Below are 27,235 nucleotides of genomic sequence, written 5' to 3' on the forward strand. Positions count from 1 at the left end.
ATATGATTCAAAGCAATGTCTACCTTTAAAGCGCAGAGATTCATGTTCAGTGGATTGCTCAGTTGCAGGACAACTGTCACAGGTCCCCAAAGAACATATAAGTGTGCTTTTAGAGACAGTTGCTTTCAATATCAATTCCATGCAAGGAAAAATTTTACAGCTGTTTCACAGCAAGATGAATGCTGTTCGCTACAGGAAGATAGTAGATGCCCTGGAGAAGAGATCCAGAAAGACAAGAATATGCAATTACATGCGATGAAATGGTCACCACCCAAAGCAGCACCAAAAGGTTACTCAATAATTCATTAAAATTCTAGAAAGCCCAAGTCATTCATGAAACCCCTTGAGTGTCACTGGTGCTTGAAACCATATGTAATCCTCCCAGGCAGGAGCCACAGCCTGAGGAGACGAGGCACCTACTCCCACGTCTCCATCGGAGGACAAGTTGACAGTGAGTTTCCTTCCTCGGGTGGGCACTTTGTAGTTGAGCTTGGGCCGGAACCAGTCAGCACCACAGTCGCGGTGACCCTGAAGCATCACAACAGCACCCACGACAGGGAGAACCTTCAGTTCGCTGAAGACATCCGCAACGAAGAGTGAGTGGAAGAGCTTACGCACGCAGAAGGGGGTTTGCAGGCTCTCCTCAGCGCTGCCCACGCAGACGCCCTCCAAGTTGAGCTCATAAAGCTCCGTGGGGCTCATGGCATTGCCACCAAGCAGGATGAGAACACGCGGAACCAGGGTCAGACGGAACATCGCTTCCAAGTGCTGGAGCACCCCCTCCAGCTCCGTCAGCACCTGCTGGCATCTCTTGCTTGCCATGTCCACGGAGGGCGGCTTCTTAATCACATCTCCATCCTGTGGGGTGGGAAGAAAAGTAGAGAGAAAAATAAGGAGAAGGTCTCAATACGTTCTTCTCAAAAGAGGGCACATCCTTTTCATACTACTCCAAGAAGGTCAGGCAAGTTAGCTTAATATGGGTAGGCCCATGTAAAATCAGGAAGTCTGAGAAGAACACAAAAGGACACTCTGATTCAAGCTGCTGAGCTTGAATCTGCACCAGGCTGCTTTAAAAAAGAAACAATAACAAAAACCCAACAGGCTTAGAAACCCCATCTTTCAAATGAGAGAAACCACTCTGGAGCCACATCAAGAGGAACACAACACCCAGAGGGCTCGTGTGAGCAACAGATGTAGAACAGCAAGTAGCAGAAACTACTTCAAGCAGAGAGCGCGATGCAAGGGTCAAACAGCAACGTTTGGTATCTTCAGCTACCAGCCCTACTCCAGAACAGCGAACGGAGCCCTCTCAGTTCAGACCCGCAGCGAAGCTGTAGGGGCCAAGCTGCGGAGCTGGAGCAGCCACCCCGGCCATGGGCCGCCGCTGCCCACCCGGCCCGGCCCCGCCGCCCACCTGCGCCGCCCGCCGGCAGAAGTAGGCGAGCTGCTCGTAGGGCAGCGGCAGCTGGTGCCGCTGCTGCAGGACGTGCTTGAGCAGCTCGCAGGCCAAGCGGCAGCAGCTCTTTCCCCGGGCTGGGCGGGGAGAGGACGGAGCGCAGGATTCCCTGCCCGCGCAGGACTTTGCATCTGCCTCTGCTGAACTTCGCTGAACTGCATTTGCAACCACCCGCGTGAGCAATAGGTGGCACTAATAAGTGGTATGGAGTGGGTGGTCACTGAGCGCGTAGCCAAAGAGGAAGTCGGCAGAGGAGACAGCAGGCTGCTTTGCTCGGAGCTGCACGAGTGGAGAAGGAGCAGACATGTGGCAGGAGGTCCTTCCTAACGCCTGGTGAGAGCCCCACGGCACCGGGAGCCGGGGACGGGGCACGGGGCAGCTCTAGGGCTGGGGTGGGACAGAGCCCTGCAGGGTAACCCAGGCTGAGACAGGCCACCGAAAAGTGCTGGGAATATCCGACTGGTTTTTCACAGTCGTAACTGTGGAAGAGATTATCCTGGACGGTGTCACTCGGAGAGCTGGTTCTCCGACATGCTTGTTTTGTCGGCAGTTCCAGGCTGGGGTGATGGCCATAGTGCCAGGTTTCGTGCCTCTGCTTAGCTAAGCTCTAGGATGCAAGTGCAGGGAGGTGTTAGTACGTCTTGCATAAGCTGCCCAGCCTCCAAAGAAGTGGAGGCCGACACTGTTTGCTCTTGGGAGCCCTGTTCTCCCCTGGCTGGGAGCGCTTTAAAGAAACAGATCCTCACATTCCACACCAGAGCTGTTCCACAGTGAGTTACCAAACGGCCTCGGCTCCTGCCCGGGGCTCCAGATGCACTGCAAGCTCTGCCTGGGGCAGAGTGGGAAAATGACACTAGATGAGAAAAACCAACCAGCAGACTCAGGTTTTCATCATGGAGCTTCATGTCCTTTGGGAGGTGTTTTTTTTTTTTTTGTCTCAAGATATCTTAATTATGACACCAAATAGCTCCTAGCATTAGCTGCCTTCCATGGCATGAGATACCAAGACGTTTCCTCATTGCTCCTAATCAGTCTAGATTTCTGAATGTTATGGAAACAATCTACCTAAAATGTGGCGAAGAAATGCGGCTTTTGTGCAGGATTGGTGCTCCCAGGACCTCTCATTCTGTCTCATCCAAAAGTAGAAGCAAACTTTCAGATGCACCCAGGTGGCTAAACTGCCTGTGATCCCATGGCTGTGCGGTACATGGTGCTGGCAGACAACAGTGTTTGCAGTGTCCCCAGGGATCGGTACCACTCAACATTGCCAGGCTGAAAGGATCGTCTTTTTTCTTTTTTGTTTGTAGGGAGAGCGTCTTGTCCTGGATCAGGTGAGTGAAGCAGCTGCTCTGTGCTGAGGCCTCCACTTTTCTTCAGACCCCTCAATGAGGCACAGCATAGTCCTTTCCCTACGCTGCATGACGACAACAACAAAGTCTTCACTTATAGACCTCTCACAGCCTCCTGCAACAGGCTTGTCTTGGGGGAAGCTGGAGAGCTTGACGCACAGCTCAGAGGGAGGGGAAGGTGCATTTGGCACTGATCGATCGAGCATCTAAAAAGCTTTGAAATGTCCTTCATGTTAAAATTAAAGCTTCTTTCCCTGAAGAAAGTCTGAAACTTGACTGTCTAGAAAAGAAATGGGAGCATCAAAGACACAACCTGACACCTGTAGGCCACCATGCTAAAGGGCAAGTTTTACCTAGAAGATGTTTGAATTCCCAGGCCTTGTTGATCCTTGGGATTTCTGGCCGTTCCTTAGTGCTCAGGTCCAACCAGGATGAATACAGGTCTCCACATAGTCCCAATACCCTGACAATCTAATAGTTGAATTTTACAATTTTACACCTCCACAGGTCTTTTGAATATTCTAAGAAGAACGGAGTCCTGGTCCCTGCAGCTGCCCTGGGGGTTGGAGGGATGCTGGTTTGTTGGCTGATGTCTAGACGCAAGATCAAGACTCTTGAAATGGGTGATGGATGGTGGGGCGCAGGCGAAAAAAACCTTAAAGATGATGAAAGAGTACGGCCCTTCCAGATTGAAACATCTGACAAAGAAATCCAGGTATCCATGGCCGGGATGTGGAGAGGGGCAGAAAGCTGCAAGGTGGAGCCAGTCCACCTCCATCTCACTTTTTACTCTCTTCCCATCCAGCAGTGCCAGAGAGCTCCCTTGCAACAACAAGCCTAGTTAGCAAGTTATCAGAAGGGCAAGAGTAGGACCCCACTACTCCCATCTGCCCTGTATAAACTGGTAACCTATAGAAAAGTATAGTGATGACATAAATGACCGAGGATCCTGTGCAGAGCGTGCAACTTCTTTAGCAAGGTTCTCAGTGTATCAGGTAATGGAGCAAAAGCCGGCAGAGGTGCAAGGCTCTGCCCACCAGCACTCGTGTCCCTGTGCTCGGAGCATGCAGGCACCTGGCCAGCCGCGCAGAGCAGCGTGTGCTCCTCTCTGCAGGACCTGCACCGCCGCCTGGACCAGGCCCGCTACACGCCGCCGCTCGAAGGGGCTGCCTTCCACTATGGCTTCAACTCGGACTACCTGCAGAAGGTGGTCGCCTACTGGAGGAACCAGTTTGACTGGCGCAAGCAAGTGGAGATCCTGAACAAATACCCTCATTTCCAAACCACCATCGAAGGTGAGGGCGTCTCTGCAGTTCACGTGGGTCCTGTAGATGAGGCACTTAGAGACGTAGTTTAGCAGGCAAGATGTGATGGGTTTGCAGTAGGACTTGATGATCTTGAAGGCCTTTTCCATCCATAACAATTCTATGAGTCTCTGATACGCTTCCCCGTAGCACCTCAGCGGCCTGAGATCCCTGCTTGCTCTGCCCCTACGAATGGCACGTTTAGGACAAGGGGTTCAGGCTGAACACCAACCTGGACAGATGGCCCTGTGCTCTGGAAGCCTTGGCTCTGAAATGCACTGAGGAAAGCCAGGGTGATTTCAGATAGCAGAATATGTAAGATAACACTATGCATAATAGAGCTGAATGATATGAATGAAATATCATTAGCGTAGGTTGTATTATTGATAACTTTGTATAGAGTAAGACCATATGAAAATGGCAATAATACTGAGTCTGCTTCAGAACACAGTACCTTTGGCATTGAACCCATCCTCGTGATATTTTCTTCTGCCACCACCTTGAAACCTCCCTTGAAAATTGCCAAATTTACCCAAACTCTTAGACCAGGTTCTTTCCCCCTCTCCCATACTAGGTTAGCCAGGAAAGGTTGGCCAGCGTTTAGATAAGTGATTTTCAGGTAGAACTTGTATATTCTAGTTTCTTTTCCATGTTTCTCTTTTTATCAACCATTTGATTTTATCATGTGCGTGGTTTTACATGTGTCGTACCTGGGTTATGCTATGTATTTAAGAGCAGCTCTACCTATTTCTATTAAAACACTTCCTTAGGAGAGGCATTCATGATATCTGTGACCCACATGTCTGGGACTCAGATACATATCCCTGCTCATATATGAAAGAGCAGATATGGGTACAGTAGGAGGCACGGTATCCCCTTTCAGATAGGCAGCTGTTTCTCAGTGGTTGGTGGCATAATTTCTTCTATAAAAAACAGTTAGAATATTTCCACCCTCCTTCTTCAGGGACCAGAAAAGGAACTGAGATGAAGTCAGAGCTTTCATTTATCTGTTTTGAATTCCTGTCAGGGATCGATATCCATTTTATCCACGTGAAGCCTCCCCACGTCCCTCCCGGCCAGACTGTTTATCCCCTGTTGATGGTGCACGGCTGGCCCGGCTCCTTCTATGAGTTCTACAAGATCATCCCTCTGCTCACGGAGCCGGCCCAGCACGGCCTAGGTGAGGACGACGTCGTGTTTGAGGTCATCTGCCCGTCCATCCCGGGCTATGGCTTCTCAGAGGCACCTCACCAGAAAGGTAAGTGATGAAAAGGCTCTCCAGGAATCACAAGGGTTTTGAAGTAACACCCCTGCCACCAGTGGACCCTTGAGCACAGCAGTTTGAGAACGCAGGAGGGCAGATTCTGGGTTTTCTCAGGTTCTGTGAACTCAACTCTTCACTAATACATACAAGACAGGTGTCTTCTCTGTAGCTGTGAGATGGGAAATGGCTGGCTCCCCTCAACACTGGAGATGAGAAGCTTATATTATCAGGATGTGCCCTTGGTGTGGGACTAAGACTCCCATCTCACCTTACACAAATTCCTAAACTCTCTGAAAATGGAAGACTTGTGCCCCTCACACAGATGGGTTCAACCTACTCCGTCATCCTCCCAGCCAGTCTCTACAGCAGTTATCCTTTCCCCGGGGCGCTTTCCTACAGCCAGAAAAGCCACAAAAGGTAAAAGCTCCAGCACACAGTCTCTAGCTCCCTGCACTGACACAGGCAAGGTCATGGTGTCCTTCGCTCTGGGGTTTGCTCTGGACATTTGGTCAGCAGGAGTAGCTAAAAGCCAGGTCTACCTTCTGCTTTCTCCACTTCCCACTGAATTTAAACAGTCTCTTGTTCCCTGTAGTCAGGGAGGCAGGGAGGACAGCCGGGTGCTCCGTGCCCTCGGCATTATTCCGCAGCACGCTGACGTGCCCCTGTAAAGACCACAGTCTCTGGTCAGCAAACACACATTAGGACAGAAGGTTTCCTGTACAGTTTTTCTCTTTACCTGCAGGCTTTGACACCATAGCAGCTGCTCGGATATTTCACAAGCTGATGAAAAGGCTGGGCTTCAAGGAGTACTACCTACAGGGAGGAGACTGGGGATCTCTAATTACTATAAACATGGCCCAGATGCTGCCACAGTGAGTAGCAACTGTAGTCGGCCCAGAGGAGCTGCCTTCAGCTCTTATCCTGTCTTCTGTCTGCAGAGCCCCCGTCCTCCCTCTCATCCCTTCCCCTTTGTGTCCTCCAGGGACATCCCCAACCCTGTGCATTCAATTGTGCTCAGATTCTTTATATTGATATTGGCTCACATTCCAGGCTCCCTACATTTCACTGTCATTTGGCTTCTGCACTAGCTGGAAAGCAATATCTCTTGCATTTTGACTTGAAAAGTGGAAAAGGCCAATCCTTAATCCAAGTCAGGAAGGAGAGAGACTAAGAAATTTAAAACTTGCTAGGAGATAGGAAGGGAGGGAGCTCACTTTCTCAGCACCTGAACAGTAGCATCACAGCACTTCCCTGTCTGAAACGTTGAGCTGAAAGTGGCTGACCCAAAAAGAAACATAATACCTGTCCTGGAAGATCACATCATAGCTCACTGCTTAGCATTTAATGAAAAGTGTGCACCACAACCATGCTTAAGTCAGAAAACAAATCAAGGGGGAAAGCTCCTAATGTTGTTAAATTGCAAGCAGAGCTCTGGACTGTAGTGGTGCTTTGCAGCACTCCCATGTGTGATCTAGTATTTCTAGTATTTGTATTTTCATATGAATGGCATGGCTGGATGGAGGTGGCGCCAACTGTACTATTTCTAGCTCCTTCTATTTTTTTTAATAATAGAAACAGAAGCATTTTTAGCGTATTTGGTTCAGTGAAATACTTCTAAAACAACACCAGTCAGATAATATTCTAGAGAATCTGAAAACAAAAATTCTCTTTTTTTAACTTTCTATTAACTTTATTTTAGGTCTGTGAAAGGGCTTCATCTGAATCTCCTCTTCATCACCGCACGCGATTTGGGGAAGATTATCTCTGTGATGATTGGGGCTTACGTACCATGGCTTGTGGGCTTCACCAGAGAAGATGCTCGACGTATGTACCCTTTTCTCGAGAAGAACGTCTATTACTTTTTGCGAGAATCTGGATACTCACACATTCAAGCTACCAAACCAGACACTGCAGGTAATGAACCCATGATAGATCTTCTGCAGATATTACTTTTCAGACTCTTAAAATGGTGTATGACTTTTCTCAGCCAAAAGAACAGCTCATGAAAAAGTCACTTAAGCAAAGCATGTACCTTGGAAGCGAAGCTTCTAAAAGTAATAGAGGGTGAAAAAAAGAAAAGAGATCATAAACAAATAGAATGTGAAATTGCAGAAAGACAGATTCAGCCTTAGTTCTTGGAAAGTAGGAGGCCTGCCGGAGCTGCAGAGGTCAATACAGAAGGGGTCTCAAGAAAAATATGACCATCTCAGAACAGTTACCAAATGTAGGGGTAGTAACTCCTCATCAGGAAAGACAGGGGAGCTGTCTCAGCCTGAAGCAGCACTAGTGGAGTCCTTAGGAAAAATAGCACCTCATCCTGGGAAGTCCCTGAGAAGTTCAAAAATAACTCGGAAACTGATGATCAAATCGTTGCTTGAGCTGATCTCAATAGCAAAGGAATAGTAGGAGGTAAATGAAATACCAGTTCAAGAGCTGAGAGTGGAGGGGAGGCAGGTGCAGAAAAAATATAGACCAGTTTGTCTAGTCTCCATGACAGGCAAACTAGCAGAACTGTTCTAAAGAACGAAGACTTGATTCACAGGTAATAGTAATGTCGCAGGGAAGAGTCAACATGGTTTTGTAGAAAGAAATCATGTTTCACAAGCCAAAGTTCTGGCAGAATCAAAGAGCAGTAGCATATCTGGATTTTCAAGCAATTTTTTTATCAAGATCTCTCCAGAAATTCTTAAAGAATCAAACTGCCTTAAGAAAAGGATTAATATCATGGATCTATGAATACTTATCATAAGAATCTAAGCATGGGAATAAGTGTTCAGACTTCAGTGCAGGGAGAGTATCACAAAAATCTCTGCTGGGACCTGGACATTTCAACATAATCTGGATTTCTCTAGAGAAAAAGTTAACTATTAATGGAAAATTTTGTCAGGTTTGCAGGATATGGTTTAATCTAAAGCTAACTGGAGAGAGTTGCAAAATCTAGTTGATTAGAAGTAACTTGTTGATTAGAATGGTCAATAAAAAAGTGATGCCAACAAAGTGCAAAGCAATTTAAGCAGAGGAAGAAAAGCTCATTAAAAAAAAAAAAACACAAGGGCCTCAGAAGATCTGAAAACATTTATTGCTGGTGGGTCATGCACTAGATAACGTGTTTTAGCTTGACCTACAGCCAGGCAGAGCCTTCACATAACTTATAACCTATAATAAATCACTCTGGGCTTGCCAGAGCAGAGAAAGGGTTAGCCACGTTCACTATTAACCAAAAGTTTTTTGTGCATGGTCTTCCACGAGGCCACTCAGTGCTAAAGTTGCATGAAAATACACTTGAGATAATGTGCTGTAACAAAAACTACAGCACACAGGGTATTGCACTTTTCCCTAGACAAGTCTCTATCACTATCGAGCCAATTACCATCTGGTTTTTAGTTAAGAACACATGGGTGATGCCCTACATATATGCTAGGTTTATGTCTGCTTTAATGCTCCTCAACAGCATGCAGAGGTATCTGCCACACAGCCCCTTTCACCTTCAAAAACAGAAGGTAATGAAACAGCACTCAAGGGCCTGGTTATCCATCCTAACCAGAATGGTGCTCTCAAAGAGTTTATTTGAAATCATTTTAGTGTTTAACACTTATACGTGGTGCTTCTTCCGTGCATCACCAGGAACCTGACAGGACTTGCTTAACTCCTAAGCTCTTTGGGACAGAAACTACCCAAGTTGGGAGTGCTGTCAGTTACAGCCTCAGCTCATTTGGGACAAATTTGTGAAGAAAAGTAGTTACAGCAGAACTAATAAAACAAACTCTTTGCTTGACAATCAATGAAAAACATTGAAGGACTCTTATAAAAGTCCAGCTTTGCTTTAACTGATTGTCCTGTTTATCTCTGGAATTAGGTTGCGGATTGAATGACTCCCCTGTGGGGCTTGCTGCATACATTCTGGAGAAATTCTCTACCTGGACTAATAGATCTTTTGTTCAAAAGGATGATGGAGGCTTGGAAAGGTAAGAAAACAGATGTTCTTTCATGAGAAGACTCTTTAAAAGAAAAGGTGAATGTAACTAAGGAGGAGATGGAAAGACACTTTTGCCAGCTTAAGCTGGTTCTCAAAGACAAAAATATTACACATGACAAGGAACAGTTCTAAATTATAATAGACTGTCTGCAAGTACTGCTTCTGCACCAAGCAGTTTTGCTCCAGCCACACGGATGCCAATTGTCTTGCTGCTTGAAATGAGTGGAAAACAAGAGAACTTCTGAGCATGAACCCACTGTTGGGTACTGAGAAATAGCTTTCAACAACACTTGTTTCTTTTTCCTCTCAACAGCAAATACTCTCTAGACGACCTCTTGACCAACGTGATGATTTACTGGGTGACATCATCCATCGTATCCTCAATGCGTTTCTACAAGGAGAACTTGGTCAAGAATTTAAATATTCTTGAGAGGTAAGTAAGTGGCAGATTCAGGATAGATTTGCAAGAGAAACTGAGTTTGGACATTTGCCTGTTTAAGCATTTTAATCACTTGCAACAAAGTTAATCTTCATTAAAAAAATCAGGTTCTTATCTTGGTAACTCTAGTCAAAGGTCACTTTTCTTTTGAACCTGTAATGCACATAAGCTGGATTGTAGCCAATGCAATACAGAGAACATACTTTAAAAGATTCATACACATTTTTGTTCAAAAGAGAGGTACCAAGTGAGTTTAAAAGCTTGAAACATTACAGTTGAAAGGGTACAAGGTCAGCTCTATTTTACATATATTTAGATACAACAGATTCTGAAGCTCAGAGAGAGGCCCAAACACAAGTGAAGCACCTCAGCTGTGCACAGGCCACAAAACAAGTTGCTGTAGTGAAACTTCCCCCACTCACTGTGGCCATTACAGGCACTGGTAGAATTTCATAGGCTTTCCCCAGAAACTGCCTTTTAAAAAATGCAGTTAATGAATGTTTTTCAGGTACGGTGTACACGTCCCCACTGGGATTGCAGCCTTTCCTGAGGAGCTCGCACATGCACCACGCACCTGGGCAAAGAAGATCATAAAGAACATTGTTAGTTACACTTACATGCCACGTGGGGGGCATTTTGCTGCCTTTGAGGAACCAAGGCTTCTGGCCCAAGACATCAGGCAGTTCGTCAGGAAGGTGGAGCAACTGTGACCACGCGGTCCAGCCGTGCAGAGAACCAGAGCGGGCTGTTCTGCCGCCACCCGAAGCGCTGCTTGGAAGGATTAAATAAAGCCACTGTAGTCACGTACAGAAGCCAGCATTTTATTCTGATGGTAATGATTATAACTACTAAACTTGATGATTAAAGGTCTTCATAAGAAAAAAAAAAAAAAAGCCTCTTCTCTCTTTCCTAGCACCCTATTCAAGTTCAGCACTGTGTTCAAGTATAACAGAATATGTAAACAGTTTAATGCAATAACATTGCACTCTTTAAGAGAGGGAGGAGAGCGGGTCTAGCCCCTTGTTCCTCAGAACCCAGGCTTCTGTTCAAAAGTTTCTTTGAATGTTTGAGCACCAGCATTCTCCAAGATGCATTTTGGGGGAAGTAGAGGGCTTGGCTTTCCTGAGCACAACAAACACTGCACCTTGGAAAGGCCCAAGCTGCATTTCCTTCGGGGGACCTGTGATGACACTCTCACGAGGGCAGCCACATGCAAGGCAGCCTCTTAGCAATTGCTCTGCTAGCTTTAGCAGTCACTACATCTTTGTCAAGAGCTGACAGTGGATAATACGGCAGGGAGGGCACTCCTGGTGGTCTCCGAGCTCCAAAAGATCAGCTTATCTACCTTCTTTCCAGGCCTATCATCTTATTCTAGTCCAAAAGGTCAGAAAGTTAAAAGAAATAACAAAAAGTGCAGAGGGTTGTTTCTTTCTTTACCCTCCTTTCAACAGATTTTCTACTATCCCAGGGTGCATTTAGTGCTGGTAAGAAACTACAAGCAACCTCACTACTAGTAGCCTGCAGTTTCAAACAGGAAAGACATCCAGAGCTATTAAACTCATTGCATTGCAGGTATGCAGCAGCTGTTTTGAGGCTACTGCAGTGGATATTAGTTCAACGCTGTGCTCTAAGGTTTCTCTCTTTGTCCCATTCTGCACAAGACAGCAGACATGGCACAGAAGAAAGGGCTCAAGTTCCATTTGCAGGTAACACAGGGCATTCTGATTTGGAACAAGAATTTCACAGTTAAAGGTAGTGTTGAACTTGATCACATCCACCTCGTCTCTGTCCTGTTTCAGCAAGGTTTGCAGTCCAAGACTCTAACATTTGTAAGAGGTAAAAGCAAGCAAGAACAGAACTTTCAAAAAGTGAGAATAAAACCTCACGATGGCACAGGACTCCTATGTTCCTCTGCAGAGCACTAGAATAAAAAATGGCTTCCTCTTGTTTGAACTGTCTTACAAACCGATTCTCAAGGCTGTCTCTTAGGAGAGACACCAAAAGTGCTTTCCTGCCTCCACGGGACAGTTTAACCTCTTTTTCACAAGCCTACGTATGAAATCTCCCCGTTGCTGAGAAGGCTTGCTCTTTGGATGATAAACTAGCCAATGCTGAATAATGGGAAGTCTCATTTTATCAAGTGAGTGGCCAAGCAGTGAGTGCTCAAATCCGATCAGACTACAGGGAAAGATCTCCTTTCCCAGCAGTGGAATGGATTAGAATTGTTACAGCCTTTATGGTAAACCCTGGAAAGAACAACTGCATTAATAATCACGTGCATTATTTAAAGTCAAAAAACAATTTGCTAAAGTAGTAATTATTGATAGAGGAATTGCTGCATTAAAACTCTCCTGAGAAAAATACTGTATCCAGTACTTGCCAGCTCAATAAGTACACTGCAATAAAGTTCTGCTCCCAGCACAACATTTCATCTCCTCTGTCACAGGTCCCTAAAGAACATGTAAGTGTGCCTTTAGAGACAGTTGCTTTCAATAACAGTTTCATGCAAGGAAAACTTGGGCATCTGTTACATAGCAAGATGAACACTGTCCAGCTACAGGAAGATAGTAGATGCCCTGGAGTAGAGATCCAGAAAGACAAGAATATGCGATTACATGCGATGAAATGGTCACCACCCAAAGCAGCACCAAAAGGTTACTCAATAATTCATTAAAATTCTAGAAAGCCCAAGTCATTCATGAAACCCCTTGAGTGTCACTGGTGCTTGAAACCATATGTAATCCTCCCAGGCAGGAGCCACAGCCTGAGGAGACGAGGCACCTATTCCCACGTCTCCATCAGAGGACAAGTTGACAGTGAGTTTCCTTCCTCGGGTGGGCACTTTGTAGTTGAGCTTGGGCTGGAACCAGTCAGCACCACAGTCGCGGTGACCCTGAAGCATCACAACAGCGCCCACGACAGGGAGAACCTTCAGTTCGCTGAAGACATCCGCAACGAAGAGCGAGTGGAAGAGCTTACGCACGCAGAAGGGGGTTGGCAGGCTCTCCTCAGCGCTGCCCACGCAGACGCCCTCCAAGTTGAGCTCATAAAGCTCCTTGGGGCTCATGGCATTGCCACCAAGCAGGATGAGAACACGCGGAACCAGGGTCAGACGGAACATCGCTTCCAAGTGCTGGAGCACCCCCTCCAGCTCCGTCAGTACCTGCTGGCATCTCTTGCTTGCCATGTCCACGGAGGGCGGCTTCTTAATCACATCTCCATCCTGTAGGGTGGGAAGAAAAGTAGAGAGAAAAATAAGGAGAAGGTCTTAATACGTTCTTCTCAAAAGAGGGCACATCCTTTTCATACTACTCCAAGAAGGTCAGGCAAGTTAGTTTAATATGGGTAGGCCCAAGTAAAATCAGGAAGTCTAAGAAGAACACAAAAGGACACTCTGATTCAAGCTGCTGAGCTTCAATCTGCACCAGGCTACTTTAAAAAACAAACAAACAAGAACTAAAACCCAACAGGCTTAGAAACCCTATCTTTCAAATGAGGGAAGCCACTCTGGAGCCACATCAAGAGGAACACAACACCCAGAGGGCTCGTGTGAGCAACAGATGTAGAACAGCAAGTAGCAGAAACTACTTCAAGCAGAAAGCAGGATGCAAGGGTCAAACAGCAACGTTTGGTATCTTCAGCTACCAGCCCTACTCCAGAACAGCGAACGGAGCCCTCTCAGTTCAGACCCGCAGCGAAGCTGTAGGGGCCAAGCTGCGGAGCTGGAGCAGCCACCCCGGCCATGGGCCGCCGCTGCCCACCCGGCCCGGCCCCGCCGCCCACCTGCGCCGCCCGCCGGCAGAAGTAGGCGAGCTGCTCGTAGGGCAGCGGCAGCTGGTGCCGCTGCTGCAGGACATGCTTGAGCAGCTCGCAGGCCAAGCGGCAGCAGCTCTTTCCCCGGGCTGGGCGGGGAGAGGACGGAGCGCAGGATTCCCTGCCCGCGCAGGACTTTGCATCTGCCTCTGCTGAACTTCACTGAACTGCATTTGCAACCACCCGCGTAAGGTGGCACTAATAAGTGGTATGGAGTGGGTGGTCACTGAGCGCGTAGCCAAAGAGGAAGTCGGCAGAGGAGACAGCAGGCTGCTTTGCTCGGAGCTGCACGAGTGGAGAAGGAGCAGACATGTGGCAGGAGGTCCTTCCTAACGCCTGGTGAGAGCCCCACGGCACCGGGAGCCGGGGACGGGGCACGGGGCACCTCTAGGGCTGGGGTGGGACAGAGCCCTGCAGGGTAACCCAGGCTGAGACAGGCCACCGAAAAGTGCTGGGAATATCCGACTGGTTTTTCATAGTCGTAACTGTGGAAGAGATTATCCTGGACGGTGTCACTCGGAGAGCTGGTTCTCCGTCATGCTTGTTTTGTCGGCAGTTCCAGGCTGGGGTGATGGCCGTGGTGCCAGGTTTTGTGCCTCTGCTTAGTTAAGCTCTAGGATGCAAGTGCAGGGAGGTGTTAGTACCTCTTGCATAAGCTGCCCAGCCTCCAAAGAGGTGGAGGTCGACACTGTTTGCTCTTGGGAGCCCTGTTCTCCCCTGGCTGGGAGCGCTTTAAAGAAACAGATCCTCACATTCCACACCAGAGCTGTTCCACAGTGAGTTACCAAACGGCCTCGGCTCCTGCCCGGGGCTCCAGATGCAGTGCAAGCTCTGCCTGGGGCAGAGTGGGAAAATGACTCTAGATGAGAAAAACCAACCAGCAGACTCAGGTTTTCATCATGGAGCTTTATGTCCTTTGGGAGGTGTTTTTTTTTTGGTTGTTGATTTTTCTGTCTTTTTGTTTTGTCTCAAGATATCTTAATTATGACACCAAATAGCGCCTAGCATTAGCTGCCTTCCATGGCATGAGATACCAAGACATTTCCTTATTGCTCCTTATGAGTCTAGATTTCTGAATGTTATGGAAACAATCTACCTACCTAAAATGTAGCGAAGAAATACTCCTTTTGTGCAGGATTGGTGCTCCCGGGACCTCTCATTCTGTCTCATCCAAAAGTAGAAGCAAACTTTCAGATGCGTCCTGGTGGCTAAACTGCCAGTGATTCCATGGCTGTGCGGTACATGGTGCTGGCAGACAACAGTGTTTGCAGTGTCCCCAGGGATCGGTACCACTCAACACTGCTAGGCTGAAAGGATCGTCTTTTTTCTTTGTTTTTGTAGGGAAAACGTCTTGTCCTGGATCAGGTGAGTGAAGCAGCTGCTCTGTGCTGAGGCCTCCACTTTTCTTCAGACCCCTCAATGAGGCACAGCATAGTCCTTTCCCTACGATGCATAACGACAACAACAAAGTCTTCATTTATAGACCTCTCACGGTCTCCTGCAACAGTCTCGTCCTCGGGGGAAGCTGGAGAGCTTGACACACAGCTCAGAGGGAGGGGAAGGTGCATTTGGCACTGATCGATCGAGCATCTAAAAAGCTTTGAAATGTCCTTCATGTTTAAATCAGCTTCTTTCCCTGAAGATCATCTGAAACTTGACTGTCTAGAAAAGAAACAGGAGCATCAAAGACACAACCTGACACCTGTGGGCCACCTTGCTAAAGGGCAGGTTTTACCCTAGAATCATAGAATCATAGAATGCTTAGGGTTGGAAGGGACCTCTAGAGATCATCTAGTCCAACCCCCTTGCACACACAGGGTCACCGAAAGCATGTGGCACAGGACTGCATCCAAGCTGGTTTTGAAGATCTCCAGAGAAGGAGACTCTACAACCTCTCTGGGCAGCCTGTTCCAGTGCTCTGTCACCCTCACTGTTTAGAAATTTTTCCTCAAGTTCCTGTGGAATTTTTGGTGCTTCAGTTTCCGGCCATTTCCTCTAGTCCTATCAGTGGCCACCACTAAAAAGAGACCAGCACCATCCTCTGCACTCCCTCCCTTGAGGTACTTATATACACTGATTAGATCCCCTCTCAGCCTTCTCTTCTCCAGGCTGAACAGGCCCAGCTCCCTCAGCCTCTCCTCATAGGACAGATGTTCCAGGCCCCTGATCATCCTTGTGGCCCTGAGCTGGACTCTCTCCAGCAGCTCCACATCCCTTTTGTACTGTGGAGCCCAGAACTGGACACAATAGTCCAAATGTGGCCTCACCAGGGCTGAGTAGAGGGGCAGGATCACCTCCCTTGATCTGCTGGAGACGCTCTTCTTAATGTACCCCAGAAGATGTTTGAATTCCCAGACCTTGTTGATCCTTGGGATTTCTGGCCATTCCTTCCTGCTCAGGTCCAACCAGGGTGAATACAGGTCTGCACATAGTCCCAATACCCCGACACTTTCATAGTTGAATTTTACAATTTTACACCTCCACAGGTCTTTTGAATATTCTCAGGAGAACGGAGTCCTGGTCCCTGCAGCTGCCCTGGGGGTTGGAGGGATGCTGGTTTGTTGGCTGATGTCTAGACGCAAGATCAAGACTCTTGAAATGGGTGATGGATGGTGGGGTGCAGGCGAAAAAAAACTAAAAGAAGATGAAAGAATACGGCCCTTCCAGATTGAAACATCTGACAAAGAAATCCAGGTACCCATGGCCGGGATGTGGAGAGGGGCAGAAAGCTGCAAGGTGGAGCCAGTCCACCTCCATCTCACTTCTTGAAGGTCTTGATGTCTTGGGGCTATCACCACCGTACTCGTACTGTAATATAGTTACCTATCACCATTAGACGATGCACTCCCAACCATCATTTATGAAGCAGCTGTGGGTTCAGATCCTACATATTGTCCTGGAGATCTTGTTTCCAAGATCACAGATCGTATGTGCAACCTCTAGCTGCTCCTGACAGAAGGCCACACTTTAACCAGCAGACTTTTATAGAGGGTCTGAGGATGGTGAAGCAGGGTGGGAAGGTTTAGGGAGAGCAGTGGGGCACACAGAGGTCTTTAGTAGAGGCAAGGCCTGGAAGGGTGGAGATATACAGCCTTACTGAGTCGCAGCATCTCTGTCTCCAGCCAACTAGCATTAGGCAGCTCAGCCAGCTGGGACTGAGCTGCAGAAATACCCACTCTTTGATAACCACTTCTTACTCTCTTCCCATCCAGCAGTGCCAGAGAGCTCCCTTGCAACAACAAGCCTAGTTAGCAAGTTATCAGAAGGGCAAGAGTAGGACCCCAGTACTCCCATCTGCCCTGTATAAACTGGTAACCTATAGAAAAGTATAGTGATGACATAAATGACCGAGGATCCTGTGCAGAGCGTGCAACTTCTTTAGCAAGGTTCTCAGTGTATCAGGTAATGGAGCAAAAGCCGGCAGAGGTGCAAGGCTCTGCCCACCAGCACTCGTGTCCCTGTGCTCGGAGCATGCAGGCACCTGGCCAGCCGCGCAGAGCAGCGTGTGCTCCTCTCTGCAGGACCTGCACCGCCGCCTGGACCAGGCCCGCTACACGCCGCCGCTCGAAGGGGCTGCCTTCCACTATGGCTTCAACTCGGACTACCTGCAGAAGGTGGTCGCCTACTGGAGGAACCAGTTTGACTGGCGCAAGCAAGTGGAGATCCTGAACAAATACCCTCATTTCCAAACCACCATCGAAGGTGAGGGCGTCTCTGCAGTTCACGTGGGTCCTGTAGATGAGGCACTTAGAGATGTAGTTTAGCAGGCAAGATGTGATGGGTTTACAGTAGGACTTGATGATCTTGAAAGTCATTTCCGTCCATAACAATTCTATGATTTTATGATATGCCTGGCCATATTACCTCTGTGGCCTGTCCCATTGGTGGCAAGTCACCTTGTGCTCACAACTGCTGTTTCGCTGTGCACCTTCAAAGTCCCTGCTCGCTTTACCCCTACGAATGGTATATGTGGGACAAGGGGTTCAGACTGAGCACCGAACTGAATAGAGTGCCCTGAAACACTTGGCTCAGAAATGCAAGCCTGAGGCAAGCCAAGGTGATTTCACACGTTAGAATATTTAAGATAACACTATGCATAATAGAGCTGAGTGAGATCTCATTAGTGTAGGTTGTATTATTCATAATGTTCTATAGATTAACACTACTTGAAATAAGCAATAATACTGAGTCTGCTTCAGAACACAGTACCTTTGGCATTGAATCTGTCCTCGTGATATTTTCTTCTGTCACCACCTTGAAACCTCCCTTGAAATTTGCCAAATTTACCCAAACTCTTAGACCAGGTGCTTTCCCCTCTCCTTCAGTAGTTTAGCCAGGTAAGATTAGCCAGTCTTTAGATAAATGATTTTCAGGTAAAACTTGTATATTCTACATATTTTGCCTTTAGTCAACCATATGATTTTATCATGTGTGTGGTTTTGCATGTGTCGTACCTGGGTTATGCTATGTATTTAAGAGCAGCTCTACCTATTTCTATAAAACCACTTCCTTAGGAGAGGCATTCGTGATCTCTTGTGACCCATATGTCTGGGACTCAGATACATATCCCTGCTCATATATGAAAGAGCAGACATGGGTACAGTAGGAGGCACGGTATCCCCTTTCAGATAGGCAGCTGTTTCTCAGTGGTTGGTGACATTTATGCTGTAAAAAAAGAGTTAGAATTTTTCCACCCTCCTTCTTCAGGGACCAGAAAAGAAACTGAGATGAAGTCAGAGCTTTCATTTATCTGTTTTGAATTCCTGTCAGGGATCGATATCCATTTTATCCACGTGAAGCCTCCCCACGTCCCTCCCGGCCAGACTGTTTATCCCCTGTTGATGGTGCACGGCTGGCCCGGCTCCTTCTATGAGTTCTACAAGATCATCCCTCTGCTCACGGAGCCGGCCCAGCACGGCCTAGGTGAGGACGACGTCGTGTTTGAGGTCATCTGCCCGTCCATCCCGGGCTATGGCTTCTCAGAGGCACCTCACCAGAAAGGTAAGTGATGAAAAGGCTCTCCAGGAATCACAAGGGTTTTGAAGTAACACCCCTGCCACCAGTGGACCCTTGAGCACAGCAGTTTGAGAACGCAGGAGGGCAGATTCTGGGTTTTCTCAAGTTCTGTGAACTCAACTCTTCACTAATACATACAAGACAGGTGTCTTCTCTGTAGTTGTGAGATGGGAAATGGCTGGCTCCTCTCAACACTGGAGATGGAGAAGCTTATATTATCAGGATGTGCCCTTGGTGTGGGACTAAGAATCCGAGCTTATCTTGCACAAATTGCTAAACTCTGTGAAAATGAAAGACTTGTGCCCCCATTTTTTCTCTTTACCTGCAGGCTTTAACACCATAGCAGCTGCTCGGATATTTCACAAGCTGATGAAAAGGCTGGGCTTCAAGGAGTACTACCTACAGGGAGGAGACGCAGGGGCTCCGATTACTACAAACATGGCCCAGATGCTGCCACAGTGAGTAGCAACTGCAGTCGGCCCAGAGGAGCTGCCTTCAGCTCTTATCCTGTCTTCTGTCTGCAGAGCCCCCGTTCTCCCTCTCATCCCTTCCCCTTTGTGTCCTCCAGGGACATCCCCAACCCTGTGCATTCAATTGTGCTCAGATTCTTTATATTGATATTGGCTCACATTACAGGCTTCCTGCATTTCCCTGTTATTTGGCTTCTGCACTAGCTGGAAAGAAATCTCTCTTGGATTTTGACTTGAAAACTAGAGGAGGCCGATCCTTATTCAAAGTCAGGAAGGATAGAGAGCACCACAACCATGCTTAAGTCAGAAAACAAATCAAGGGGGAAAGCTCCTAATGTTGTTAGACTGCAAGCAGAGCTCTGGACTGTAGTGGTGCTTTGCAGCACTCCCATGTGTGATCTAGTATTTCTAGTATTTGTATTTTCATATGAATGGCATGGCTAGATGGAGATGCCACAAACTGTACTATTTCTAGTTCCTTCTATTTTTTTTAAATAATAAAAACAGAAGCATTTTTAACGTATTTGGTTCAGTGAAATACTTCTACCACAACACCAGTCAGATAATTTCTATTTTCAGCTTCTCTAGAAAATAATATCTTAAAAAAAAAATCTTTCTATGAACTTGATTTTAGGTCTGTGAAAGGGCTTCATCTGAATTTTGTCTTCAACATTGCACATGGTTTGGGGACGTTTATCTCTGTGATGATTGGGGCTTACGTACCATGGCTTGTGGGCCTCACCAGAGAAGATGCTCGACGTATGTACCCTTTTCTCGAGAAGAACTTCTATTACATTTTGCGAGAATCTGGATACTTCCACCTTCAAGCCACCAAACCAGACACTGCAGGTAATGAACCCATGATAGATATTCTGCAGATTATACTTTTCAGACTCTTAAAATGGTGTATGACTTTTCTCAGCCAAAAGAACAGCTCATCAAAAAGCCACCTAATCGAAGCATGTACCTTGGAAGCGAAGCGTCTAAAAGTAAAAGAGGGGTGAAAAAAAAGAAAAAGAGATCATAAATAAATACAATGTGAAATTGCAGAAAGACAGATTCAGCCTTAGTACTTGGAAAGTAGGAGGCCTGCCGGAGTTGCAGAGGTCAATACAGAAGGGGTCTCAAGAAAGATATGACCATCTCAGAAGAGTTACCAAATGTAGGGATAGTAACTCCTCATCAGGAAAGACAGGGGAGCTGTCTCAGACTGAAGCAGCACTAGTGGAGTCCTTAGGAAAAATAGCACCTCATCCTGGGAAGTCCCTGAGAAGTTCAAAAATAACTCGGAAACTGATGATCAGATCATTGCTTGACCTGATCTCAATAGCAAAGGAATAGTAGGAGGTAAATGAGATACCCGTTTAAGAGCTGAGAGTGGAGGGGAGGCAGGTGCAGAACAGTTTGTCTAGTCTCCATGAAAGGCAAACTAGCAGAACTGTTCTAAAGAACGAAGACTTGATTCACAGGTAATAGTAATGTCGCAGGGAAGAGTCAACATGGTTTTGTAGAAAGAAATCATATTTCACAAGCCAAAGTTCTGGCAGAATCAAAGAGCAGTAGCATATCTGGATTTTCAAGCAATTTTTTTATCAAGATCTCTCCAGAAGTTCTTAAAGAATTAAACTGCCTTAAGAAAAGGATTAATATCATGGATCTATGAATACTTATCATAAGAATCTAAGCATAGGAATAAGTGTTCAGACTTCAGTGCAGGGAGAGTATCACAAAAATCTCTGCTGGGATCTGGACATTTCAACATAATCTGGATTTCTCTAGAGAAAAAGTTAACTATTAATGGAAAAAATTGTCAGGTTTGCAGGATATGATTTAATCTAAAGCTAACTGGAGAGTTGCAAAATCTAGTTGATTAGAAGTGACTTGCTGATTAGAACGGTCAATAAAAAAGTGATGCCAAAAAAGTGCAAAGCAATTTAAACAGAGGAGGAAAAGCTCATTAGAAAAAAAAATAAAACACAAGGGCCTCAGATGATATGAAAAGGTTTATTGCTGGTGGGTCATGCACTAGATAACGTGTTTTAGCTTGACCTACGGCCAGGCAAAGCCTTCACATAACTTATAACCTATAATAAATCACTTGGGACTTGCCAGTGGAAGGAAAGGGTTAGCCACGTTCACTATTAACCAAAACTTTTTTTGTACATGGTCTTCCACGAGGCCACTCAGTGCTAAAGTTGCATGAAAATACACTTGAGATAATATGCTGTACCAAAAACTACAGCACACAGGGTATTGCACTTTTCCCAAGACAAGTCTCTATCACTATCGAGCCAATTACTATCTGGTTTTTAGTTAAGAACACATGGGTGATACCCTACATACATGCTAGGTTTATGTCTGCTCTAATGCTCCTCGACAGCATGCAGAGGTATCTGCCGCACAGCCCTTTTCACCTTCAAAAACAGAAGATGGGGAAACAGCACTCAAGGGCCTGGTTATCCATCCTAGCCAGAACGGTGCTCTCAAAGAGTTTATTTGAAATCATTTTAGTGTTTAACACTTATACGTGGTGCTTCTTCCATGCATCACCAGGAACCTGACAGGACTTGCTTAACTCCTAAGCTCTTTGGAACAGAAACTACCCAAGTTGGGAGTGCTGTCAGTTACAGCCTCAGCTCATTTGGGGCAAATTTGTGAAGAAATGTAGTTACAGCAGAACTAATAAAACAAACTCTTTGCTAGGCAATCAATGAAAAACTTTGAAGGACTCTTATAAAAGTCCAGCTTTGCTTTAACTGATTGTCCTGTTTATCTCTGGAATTAGGTTGCGGATTGAATGACTCCCCTGTGGGGCTTGCTGCATACATTCTGGAGAAATTCTCTACCTGGACTAATAGATCTTTTGTTCAAAAGGATGATGGAGGCTTGGAAAGGTAAGAAAACAGATGTTCTTTCATGAGAAGACTCTTTAAAAGAAAAGGTGATGGTAACTAATGAGGAGATGGAAGAACAGATTTGTCTGCTTAAGTTGGCTCTTAAAGACAAAAATATTACACATGACAAGGAGCGGTTCTAAAATATAATAGACTGTCTGCAAGTACTGCTTCTGCACCAAGCAGTTTTGCTCCAGCCACACAGATGCCAATTATCTTGCTGCTTGAAAAGAGTGGAAAACAAGAGAACTTCTGTGCATGAACCCACTATTGTGTACTGAGAAATAGCTTTCAACAACACGTGTTTCTTTTTCCTCTCAACAGCAAATACTCTCTAGACGACCTCTTGACCAACGTGATGATTTACTGGGTGACATCATCCATCGTATCATCAATGCGTTTCTACAAGGAGTTCTTCACCAGGAATTTAACTGTTTTTCAGAGGTAACTATGTGGCAGAGTCAGGATAGATTTGCAAGAGAAATTGAGTTTGGAGATTTGCTTATTTAAGCATTTAAATCACTTGCAACAAAGCTAATCCTCATTAAAAAAATCAGGTTCTTATTTTATCTTGGTTATTATAGTCGAAGTTCACTGTGGGATACGGTGAAGCTTGAGACAGAACGACGTTCTCCCATGACCTTCAAGGACCAGTGCATACTGGTCCTCCTCTTGCTGTTCCCATGAGAAACTTACCCAATTCCAATGCTGGTTAAATGCAAATTGGAGTCCGTGTAATCATTCGCCACAAATGGCGCCCAACGTGGGATTACTCGACGACGTTTGGAGTTGAAACTCATTACCTGTGGTGAACCCGCAGCTGAAACAGAGGAGACATAGGCATGCGTGCGCTCTCAAGAGGCATCTTCACCTTTCGCTGGACAATTGAGGTGAGCAGCTGTGGCAATTATAAGATGGGCCAGTCAGCTACGAAGGAGCAAAAGCTCCGTTAAGAGACTTTACGGAGAATTTTGAAAGAACAAAGCTTTGCGGTATCGGCCGTAAAGTTGATTAAATTGCTGGTATAGATAAGAGACTATTGCCCGTGGTTCCCTTCCTCTGGTTCATATGATAGCTCTTTGTGGGCAAAGGTGGGGGAAGAATTGCAGATGAAAAAGGACTTGCAGCTCCAAGTTCCTGAGGAAATCATTATCGCTTGGAAAACAGTGTATACAGCCTTAAATGCTCTAAGACCTGCAGAAGATATCTTACAAGCGTCTGTGGCCCCTGCTGCTTTCTCTCAAAAGCAGGAACAGGCTGAGCCACAGTCTTTTGAAATAATCCCTAATACAAAAAAGGGAGTGCAGGCAGTGGATCCGCCAGAAGCTGACGGTTCTTTTGATCCCGGGGAAATAGACCCCAACAATGAACGTGATTTGTACCCACCGCACCACTAACTCCAGTAAAGGTTATGGCAACCACCATCCCTACGGCAGATGAAATTTTGCAGGCGCAGCAAAAGAAGTCAATATCATGCATGTCGCTAATTAGGCGCCCTCCTATTGCTCCTACACTGCCTCTGACATGTACAGGACCGTTGAATGTTGTTGGACAGTCAAATGGATTGTTAGATAAATGTAGGATTGAAGTGCTCTGCAAAGGAGATGTTTCTGTCCTCCAAGCTATGCCTGTAATATATAAACCTAACCGAACTCCACAATATGCTCACTTACCATACGAGGTTATGAAGAAAGTCCGGAAATCGATATGAGAACATGGTCACCAGGCTTCGTTTACTATAAACTTTATACAAGCAATAGTAGAATCTTATGTCCTGACTCCTTCTGATGGGCGATCAATATTCAGAATGGTTCTATCGCCTGCACACTGCCGTCCGGCGTCAGAATATAAGGAGCTTGTGACTGCCCAGGTTATGGATAATATTGCTGCTGGACAAGGTGTTGGAGAAAACAAGTTGCTGGGCTGAGGCAATTCGGCCATGGTAGGAGTGCAAGGTGCACTGCCAAGAGCAGTATTTACGAAAGCCGCAGAGTTAAATATCACGGCCTTGCAAAAGGTGCCAGATTCGGGCCAGCGAGAAGAGTCTTTGGCATCAATTCGACAGGGCTCTCAGGAACCTTATGCTCAATTCCTAGACTGGTTACAAACTGCTATTACGAGACAAATTGAACAAGAGGAAGTCGCTGAGATTTTGCTATTTCAGCTTGCAATTGCAAATGCAGATGCAGACTGTAAGGGAGCAGTTGATCCTACATGTAATTCGGCAAAAACGATTGCTGATCTCAAAAAGTTTTGTCAGAACGTTGGATCGGAACAGCATAAATCAGAAATGCTCGCCACTGCTTTAGCTCAGCAGATGGTAGTGGCACCGGCTGCACTTAAATGCTTTCACCGTGTTCCTGAAGGGCCCGGCCGCTCACCCGGAGCCCAAAGGAAGCTCAGCATGGGAAGGACCTGCCACAGAGCTGCTGCCGCCAGCCCCGCGCCCCGCCAGGACTCGCGTGAAGGACGTGCCCACACGGGATCGTAAATAAGGAGAGCGGAGACCCAGCCCAGCGGCGGCCGCAAGAACCCTCCCAGGCCCGGTACCGCGTGCTCCGCACCCAGCGCACCGCCTTCCCGAGCCGCGCTCACCACCCAGATGCGCACCCCTTTCCTCAGCCACGCACGGAGTGTAGGTTATTACCACGTGCAATAGGTAAACCCGGCAGGACGGCGGGGGGAAAAGCTGCCTCTGCACCTCACTTCCCCCACCACACACCCTGATTTTCACACTTGCTGGATGACAAGATCCTGAGTTTTTTGGGGTTTTTTTCCCCTCACATGCAGCAAAGACTGTTTTTTGAACAGGACACAAATATATATTTGATTATAGAGATGTATTAAATTATTCCAGATTTAAATCTATTTTTTTTTGCTGCCAAGGAGTAGGGGGGACCAGGCATCATCGTAATGCATATACGGTCACATACTACTCTACCAGGACTAGTAACTGAAGGAAATGCTATTGCAGACAAATTGACAATGGCAGCAGTCCTGCCACGCAGTTTTGAGCAAGGCCCGATTATCTTACACCTTCTTTCATCAAAATGCCTCTTCCTTGCGTAAACAATTTGCTCTGTCCTGAGAGCAAGCCATGGAAATTGCTTGTGCATGCCCTGACTGCCAACATATTATACAGGTCATGGTTGGTTACAAGTGAAAAATGTAAAGCCTTCATTGACGACAGGGGAGTCACAGCCCCAGGAGAACTCCGGCCCAGTGCAGGAGTCGAAAACCAGTGAGTCGTCAGAGTGAATCGTGAATCATTTCTAAACATGCAATGCAGTAGGGAATAGATGTGGTGATGTTTGCAGATTTATGCTTTTATGTGCATTGATCTTAACCTATATGATTAATATGGATACCCAATGTGGAATATTATGGACATTTGTATGGGCCATGAGTATACCTATAACCCTAGCACAAATCTACTGGATTCATATCATGGATCTGCCATTATTTCAACCCCTCACATACTGGGATGCATCCCCACCAATTGGCAATAATGGCATATGGCTTTATTTTATTTATTTATTCATTGAAATAAATGTTTCTCAATTATTGACTAATCGCAACCATTCTCAGGCTAATCTGACCCTTCTTCACACCCAGCAGGTAATGGTATGTACTTCACATGCATAGTCTTTTTATTAGCATCTAATCGGAATATCACGAATTGTAATGTTTTGTTTTGTGTAACAAGTAAGTGGTAAACAAAAAGGGGGGGAAATATGTATATATGAATAAGCATATGCATATATATAAAATAAATATAATGAATATATATAACAATATAAGTATATATGCATATATATAATTACTTATATAAGCATAAAATATCTGTTATGTATATATAAATATAATTACTCATATAAATAAAAAAATATAGGCCTCAATGAGAAGATTGCAAAAGGCTGAAGCCCAAATCGTGGCACATCCTTATGTCAATGGCCTGGCTAAACAAAAAGGGGGGAGATGTGGGATACTGCATAGCTTGAGACAGAACAGCGCTCTGCCATGACCTGGACCAGCGCATACTGGTCCTCCCCGTGCTGTTCCCATGCAAAACTTCCTTTAGAGACGAGTTGGATGCGGCACAGGGCCAGCTGATTACTGGCATCTGCAAGGCCATGAAGCCAAAGCTGATTTGCTCTAGCAGATAGTGTGTTAATATGTAAGGTGTTCAGTTGAGCAATAGAAGGATCTCAATGCTGACTGAATACAAACTGGGATCCAGGTAATCATTTGCCAAAGATCACTTTTCTTTTGAACCTGTAATGCACATAAGCCGTCTTGCAGCCAATGCAATGCAGAGAACATACTTTAAAAGATTCATACACATTTTTGTTCAAAAGAGAGGTACCAAGCAAGATGACTTTAAAAGCTTAAAACCTTACAATTGAAGGGCTACAAGATCAGCTCTATTTTACATATATTTAGATACAACAAATATTGAAGCTCAAAGAGAGGCCCAAACACAAGTGAAGCACCTCAGCTGTGCACAGGCCACAAAATGAGTTGCTGTAGTGAAACTTCCCCCACTCACTGTGGCCATTACAGACACCAGTAGAATTTCATAGGCTTTCCCCAGGAACTGCCTTTTAAAAAAATGCAGTTAATGAATGTTTTTCAGGTACGGTGTACACGTCCCCACTGGGATTGCAGCCTTTCCTGAGGAGCTCACACATACACCACGCATCTGGGCAAAGAAGACCTTAAAAAACATTGTTAGTTACACTTACATGCCACGTGGGGGGCATTTTGCTGCCTTTGAAGAACCAAGGCTTCTGGCCCAAGACATCAGGCAGTTTGTCAGGAAGGTGGAGCAACTGTGACCACGCGGTCCAGCCGTGCAGAGAACCAGAGCGGGCTGCTCTGCCGCCACCCGAAGCGCTGCTTGGAAGGATTAAATAAAGCCACTGTAGTCACGTACAGAAGCCAGCATTTTATTCTGATGGTAAGGATTATAACTACTAAACTTGATGATTAAAGGTCTTCATAAGAAAAAAAAGCCTCTTGTCTTCTCTCATTCCTAGCACCCTATTCAAGTTCAGCACTGTGTTCAAGTATAACAGAATATGTAAACAGTTTAATGCAATAACATTGCACACTTTTTAAGAGAGGGAGGAGAGCGGGTCTAGCCGCTCGTTCCTCAGAACCCAGGCTTCTGTTCAAAAGTTTCTTTGAATGTTTGAGCACCAGCATTCTTCAAGATGCATTTTGGGGGAAGTAGAGGGCTTTGCTTTCCTGA

At 46.1% G+C, this 27,235-nt stretch overlaps 4 protein-coding genes across 4 annotated transcripts; 2 read left to right on the forward strand and 2 right to left on the reverse strand.

The window, feature by feature from the left end:
• Positions 1-318: 318 nt before the first annotated feature.
• Positions 319-2,029, reverse strand: LOC148594752 (MAD2L1-binding protein-like). The gene is made up of 3 exons (XM_088524296.1): positions 1,874-2,029; positions 1,415-1,648; positions 319-858 (listed from the first exon to the last, which is right to left on the reverse strand). The coding sequence occupies exons 1-3, from the start codon at positions 2,027-2,029 to the stop codon at positions 328-330; spliced, it is 921 nt and encodes a 306-aa protein (XP_088380422.1). The 3' UTR covers positions 319-327.
• Positions 2,030-2,663: 634 nt separating this feature from the next.
• LOC148594753 (epoxide hydrolase 1-like) lies at positions 2,664-10,653 on the forward strand. The gene is made up of 9 exons (XM_088524297.1): positions 2,664-2,707; positions 3,313-3,520; positions 3,920-4,100; positions 5,137-5,367; positions 6,116-6,245; positions 7,073-7,287; positions 9,230-9,338; positions 9,663-9,782; positions 10,297-10,653. Exons 1-9 carry the CDS (start codon positions 2,664-2,666, stop codon positions 10,496-10,498), a joined length of 1,440 nt encoding a protein of 479 aa, XP_088380423.1. The 3' UTR covers positions 10,499-10,653.
• A 1,818-nt stretch (positions 10,654-12,471) lies between these two features.
• LOC148594754 (MAD2L1-binding protein-like) lies at positions 12,472-13,913 on the reverse strand. The gene is made up of 3 exons (XM_088524298.1): positions 13,829-13,913; positions 13,572-13,690; positions 12,472-13,011 (listed from the first exon to the last, which is right to left on the reverse strand). Exons 1-3 carry the CDS (start codon positions 13,911-13,913, stop codon positions 12,481-12,483), a joined length of 735 nt encoding a protein of 244 aa, XP_088380424.1. The 3' UTR covers positions 12,472-12,480.
• On the forward strand, positions 13,912-26,912 carry LOC104573837 (epoxide hydrolase 1-like). The gene is made up of 10 exons (XM_088524299.1): positions 13,912-13,940; positions 14,943-14,966; positions 16,088-16,295; positions 17,123-17,303; positions 18,372-18,602; positions 18,946-19,075; positions 19,722-19,936; positions 21,873-21,981; positions 22,306-22,425; positions 26,618-26,912. The coding sequence occupies exons 1-10, from the start codon at positions 13,912-13,914 to the stop codon at positions 26,817-26,819; spliced, it is 1,449 nt and encodes a 482-aa protein (XP_088380425.1). The 3' UTR covers positions 26,820-26,912.
• Positions 26,913-27,235: the final 323 nt, after the last annotated feature.

The sequence above is a fragment of the Tinamus guttatus genome, unplaced genomic scaffold (genome assembly GCF_059628265.1).
Source record: "Tinamus guttatus ecotype Peru unplaced genomic scaffold, ASM5962826v1 Tinamus_guttatus_pri_ptg000208l, whole genome shotgun sequence".
Lineage (NCBI taxonomy): Eukaryota > Metazoa > Chordata > Aves > Tinamiformes > Tinamidae > Tinamus > Tinamus guttatus.

Bases quoted from the DNA above. Each gene is read 5' to 3' on its own strand.
- LOC148594752 (XM_088524296.1), bottom strand. From the start codon at position 2,029: ATGGCCATCACCCCAGCCTGGAACTGCCGACAAAACAAGCATGTCGGA. The intron at 1,649-1,873 runs GTTACCCTGCAG...ACCACTTATTAG, and splicing joins GGTGGCCTGTCTCAGCCTGG to TGCCACCTATTGCTCACGCG. The intron at 859-1,414 runs GTGGGCGGCGGG...CCCACCCCACAG, and splicing joins TCTGCCGGCGGGCGGCGCAG to GATGGAGATGTGATTAAGAA.
- LOC148594753 (XM_088524297.1), top strand. From the start codon at position 2,664: ATGGTGCTGGCAGACAACAGTGTTTGCAGTGTCCCCAGGGATCG. The intron at 2,708-3,312 runs GTACCACTCAAC...ACACCTCCACAG, and splicing joins TGCAGTGTCCCCAGGGATCG to GTCTTTTGAATATTCTAAGA. The intron at 5,368-6,115 runs GTAAGTGATGAA...CTTTACCTGCAG, and splicing joins AGAGGCACCTCACCAGAAAG to GCTTTGACACCATAGCAGCT.
- LOC104573837 (XM_088524299.1), top strand. From the start codon at position 13,912: ATGTGGCAGGAGGTCCTTCCTAACGCCTG. The intron at 18,603-18,945 runs GTAAGTGATGAA...CTTTACCTGCAG, and splicing joins AGAGGCACCTCACCAGAAAG to GCTTTAACACCATAGCAGCT. The intron at 21,982-22,305 runs GTAAGAAAACAG...TCCTCTCAACAG, and splicing joins GATGATGGAGGCTTGGAAAG to CAAATACTCTCTAGACGACC.
- LOC148594754 (XM_088524298.1), bottom strand. From the start codon at position 13,913: ATGTCTGCTCCTTCTCCACTCGTGCAGCTCCGAGCAAAGCAGCCTGCT. The intron at 13,691-13,828 runs GTGACCACCCAC...CTCCCCGCCCAG, and splicing joins CCTCTTTGGCTACGCGCTCA to CCCGGGGAAAGAGCTGCTGC. The intron at 13,012-13,571 runs GTGGGCGGCGGG...CCCACCCTACAG, and splicing joins TCTGCCGGCGGGCGGCGCAG to GATGGAGATGTGATTAAGAA.